The 3,979-nt window shown below is 39.0% G+C and overlaps 1 protein-coding gene across 1 annotated transcript; it reads right to left on the bottom strand.

Annotated features, from left to right (window-relative positions):
* Positions 1-556: 556 nt before the first annotated feature.
* On the bottom strand, positions 557-2,491 carry LOC145057883 (UDP-glycosyltransferase 73E1-like). Its single transcript, XM_079005800.1, has one exon. It carries the CDS (start codon positions 2,279-2,281, stop codon positions 806-808), a length of 1,476 nt encoding a protein of 491 aa, XP_078861926.1. The 5' UTR covers positions 2,282-2,491; the 3' UTR covers positions 557-805.
* Between the last annotated feature and the right edge of the window lie 1,488 nt (positions 2,492-3,979).

Below are 3,979 nucleotides of genomic sequence, written 5' to 3'. Positions count from 1 at the left end.
GGAAAAATGAGGGGAAATGGGATTTGCATCTAGGAACACCACACCCTGGGTGCGGTTTAGGCAGTGTGGGGGAATACTGGTACCCTGTCTTTTTTCTTCTCATGTGATTGGTCAGCTTTATTTTTGTATTTTCTTTAACTTTCAATATATATATATATATATATATATATATATATATATATATATATATATATATATATATATATATATATATTAAAAAATTATAAAAAAATATATTAAAATTTATTATTTTTAATTTTCTACAAATAAAGTATAATATTGATATACAATATATTTAAAAAAAAAAAAAAAAAAAAAAAAAAAAAAAAAAAGAGAAGTGAAAAATAACCATTTCTTGTTTGTGATTGTATATAAAATTGGTAGTAGAATAGAAAAATATAAATGTTGAGGAATACACCCTTACACCCTCGGTCTAATCGTTTTAATTAATTTAATTAGAGTAGCGAAAAGTCATGAAAAGACAGGACAAAAATCGAAACTACCCTTCACTTTAAGGACAAACTAATTAGATAAATAAAGTGGGACAAGATGCATAAAGTTTTAATAAGGACAGAAACCATTTCTATAATTTACTCTACAGATACTATAAAAAAATAAACTTGGACATGTAACTGTTTTGCCTCGTCAATTAAATCTATGAAATTCACCCCCACAAAATTTCAACTGATACCTAACAATCTTCTTTTTTTTTAACAGCCACTTATTGATACGTAACAATCTATAAATAAAGATATCATACACCAAGACATAAAAATATGTTTGGAGTAATAGTTTTCTACTTTCTTCATCTGGTTTTGAGTTGCATATCTGTTAGATCCTGAACCAAAGATGATACGTTGAGATAAGAAGATCCTCCTTCCTCCATTGCTCTCTTCGCCATTTCCGCAAGCTCACTCGCCCTCTTCCTTCTCTCTTTTCCTTCTTCGCCTTCATCCATTAAACATTCCACAGCCCTCTTCACGTCTTCCTTCTTCACCAACACTTCCATCTTATCTTCTTCCCCGAAAGGAACAGGAATATCCACACCAATCCTGACCCCAATCTTCAGAATCTCTACGATGAATGCTTCGTTAATAAACTGGTCAGCAAAATGCGGCCATGTAACCATTTGCACACCTGCACAGACTGCTTCGAGAGTAGAATTCCATCCACAGTGTGTCAAGAAACCACCAACTGCTCGATGTGACAATATCAACACTTGTGGCGCCCAACCATGGACTATCAACCCTCGGTCGCTCACCCTTTCTTCAAAACCTTCTTCTGAAAACCATTTCTCGAGTTCTTCGGTTTTGTCTCTTACGCACCATATGAAGGGCTTGTTCGTGGACTCTAGTCCTAGCCCAAGCTCGATCGACTGTTGTGTAGAAGCACGTGTAAGACTTCCCAAGCAAACGTAGACCACTGACCCGGGTTCCCTTGCATCAAGCCATTTCAAGCAGTCATGCTCGTTGATCATAGCCTTGTTTCCTCTCTCTGCTATATCCGAGTTATCTTTGTTACATAGAGAAACAGGGCCTATACACCATATTTTGGTATCTTTTGCCTTTTTTAATTCCTTAACGTACTCAGGTTCTAACTCCTCGAAAGTGTGAACCACGATCCCGTAAGCTGTTTTTTCCGCTGCTGCAGCACGACTCCAGAACTCCATTTGGTCTGCTGTCCTGGCTTTGAAGGAACCAGTAAGCTGAGGTTTAGTGAACTCAACTCGGTCAGGGAGGCCACTCAGAACAAAGCGTTCTGAGTTCGATTCAATCGTGTCTAACATTTTAGAAGTTAAGACAACGTGCATGGACAAGAGCCAGAAGCATCCGGGTCCATGGAACACGAGCCGAGGAATGTTAAGCCTCTGAGCCACGTCTCCGGTCCAGGGAAAACAAAAGTCTGAGATTATGCAAGATGGAGGAGGAGAAAGTTCCCGGAGAAGATTTTCCGCTGGTTGTTCTAACAAGTTGATAGCTGCGAATAGTTTATTGGAAGACTCAAACGAGGGAAGTGTGTCAAAGCTCTCGCATCCTTCGGGTAAACCGACTTCTGCTAATTGGAGGTGGAGTTCAAGTAGCTTGATCATGAGCTTGGATTCGTTTGCTCGTTCGATAACTTGTCTAAATCGATTGGCAACAAGAGGAGTGGTGAATATTGTCACCATGGCCCCACGAAGGGCTAGTATTCGGGCAATATCCACCATGGGTACCATATGGCCTTGAGCCATTAGAGGGAACATGACGACATGAAAGTCAGTCACAGGTGCAACCATTTTCATTGAACTTTGAACTGGGAAAGCTTCTGTGTTTGTTTGTTTCTATGACGAAGTTGCAGAAGAGGTATTCTCTTAAATAACATATAAAACCCACAAAGTCAAGAGCTTTATGTGAAAAGGAAAAAGATCAAAGCAGCAGCTAGCATTACAAACAATTTGTATAAAACAAGAAAAGTTTGGCAGTTTTGTGTAGTCATCACATGTTATCAAAAGAATGCGTGGCTACAACGACACCGCCAGCCTGCTTTAGAGAGAAGTGCAGGAAATGTATACTGAAATGCCTATAATCTTGATCACACATGGTTCAATCTAGAAAGGTGAATAGGCCATGGCACTCATACCCAAAAGAGAGATAATGCAACATTTGTGGTGATAAACGAAATAATTTCCAAACATTTGAGTTGAACACTTTTCACTAAACAAGATCATAAGAATATATCAGCACTAGAACAAAGAGATCAATACCTACGAAATTTAGAGCAACGATTTTTGTATTTTAAAAATAGTGTAGACCCTCGACGGAATTCATATTGTCACATTTTAAATCTAGTGATGGACACGGAAGCTGATACTTACAAAATTTGGTCATCATTCTTCTAAATTATACTAATCTTTCGCTAAAAAATTTGGTCGTCATCGTCATAACGGCCATCCGGCCGCCTTTTAGACCCTCAAAATGGTGCCTTGTAGGTTAATTTTCGACCAAATTGTATAACATCCATAAAATTTAAGCCAATTTAAAAAAAAAATTGAAATATTTAAAATCATTAACTTATTACAGTTTGTTTTCAAAATAGTTTAAACATGAGAGTATCACCATAATCAAATCATGAAAATATAAGGAGGTGCACGATCATGCCTTCGTCTTCCCGCGATCATCAAAATTCAGAGGTACCTGAAACAAAATCAATAACTGTAAGCCCGAAGCTTAGTGAGTTCCCCCAAAATACCAACACCATACAAATATAATCATGTCATATAAACAAATACAGCATGCATAATGAGCCTTTAGCCTGACTGGACCGCCTCGCAGGCCTTCAGCCTATCTGGACCGCACTCTGAGCCTTCGGCATGTCTGGACCGCCTCTCAGGGCCTTCAGCCTATCCGGACCGCTCGTCGGGCCTTCGGCCTAACTAGTATGCCCTAACCGGGTCTGCAGTCTATCCGGTCCGCCCTAGGTATCTTGGCCTACAGCACAAAACAGGACCTGCCTTAACCAATCCCCAAACCAACAAACATGTGCACATAAATATCATACACTAGCTAGCATGTACATATAGTCATACAAATCTAACAGATCACTAACATGGCAACCATCATATAACCATGATATCGATCTAACTGATCACTAACATAGCAACCATCCTATAACCAGGATAACGATCTAACAGATCACTAACGTAGCAGCCATCCTATAACCATGATACCAATCTAACAGATCAATAACATAGCAACCATCCTATGAACAGGATGCAAATCATAAAGGGTCGGCCTTGGTGCCTTAGACCCTGTTGATATAATGAGAAGAACTCACCTCAAAAGTAGCTCGAAGTGATAAAGTCAAACTCTACCAAATGCAGCTCCAAGTCCAACACCTACATCCACCAATGATCCACTTCCATGATTTCCCAAATTACCAAAATACCCTCAGAAGTCAAACTGGTCAACTCTTGGTCAAAGTCAAAGTCAACAGTCCATGT

The sequence above is a fragment of the Lactuca serriola genome, chromosome 6, assembly GCF_051521515.1.
Source record: "Lactuca serriola cultivar US96UC23 chromosome 6, Lser_US96UC23_V15, whole genome shotgun sequence".
In the NCBI taxonomy this organism is placed as follows: domain Eukaryota; kingdom Viridiplantae; phylum Streptophyta; class Magnoliopsida; order Asterales; family Asteraceae; genus Lactuca; species Lactuca serriola.
Note: the sequence above shows the minus strand (reverse complement) of the source record. Positions and strands in the feature narration are given on the sequence as shown.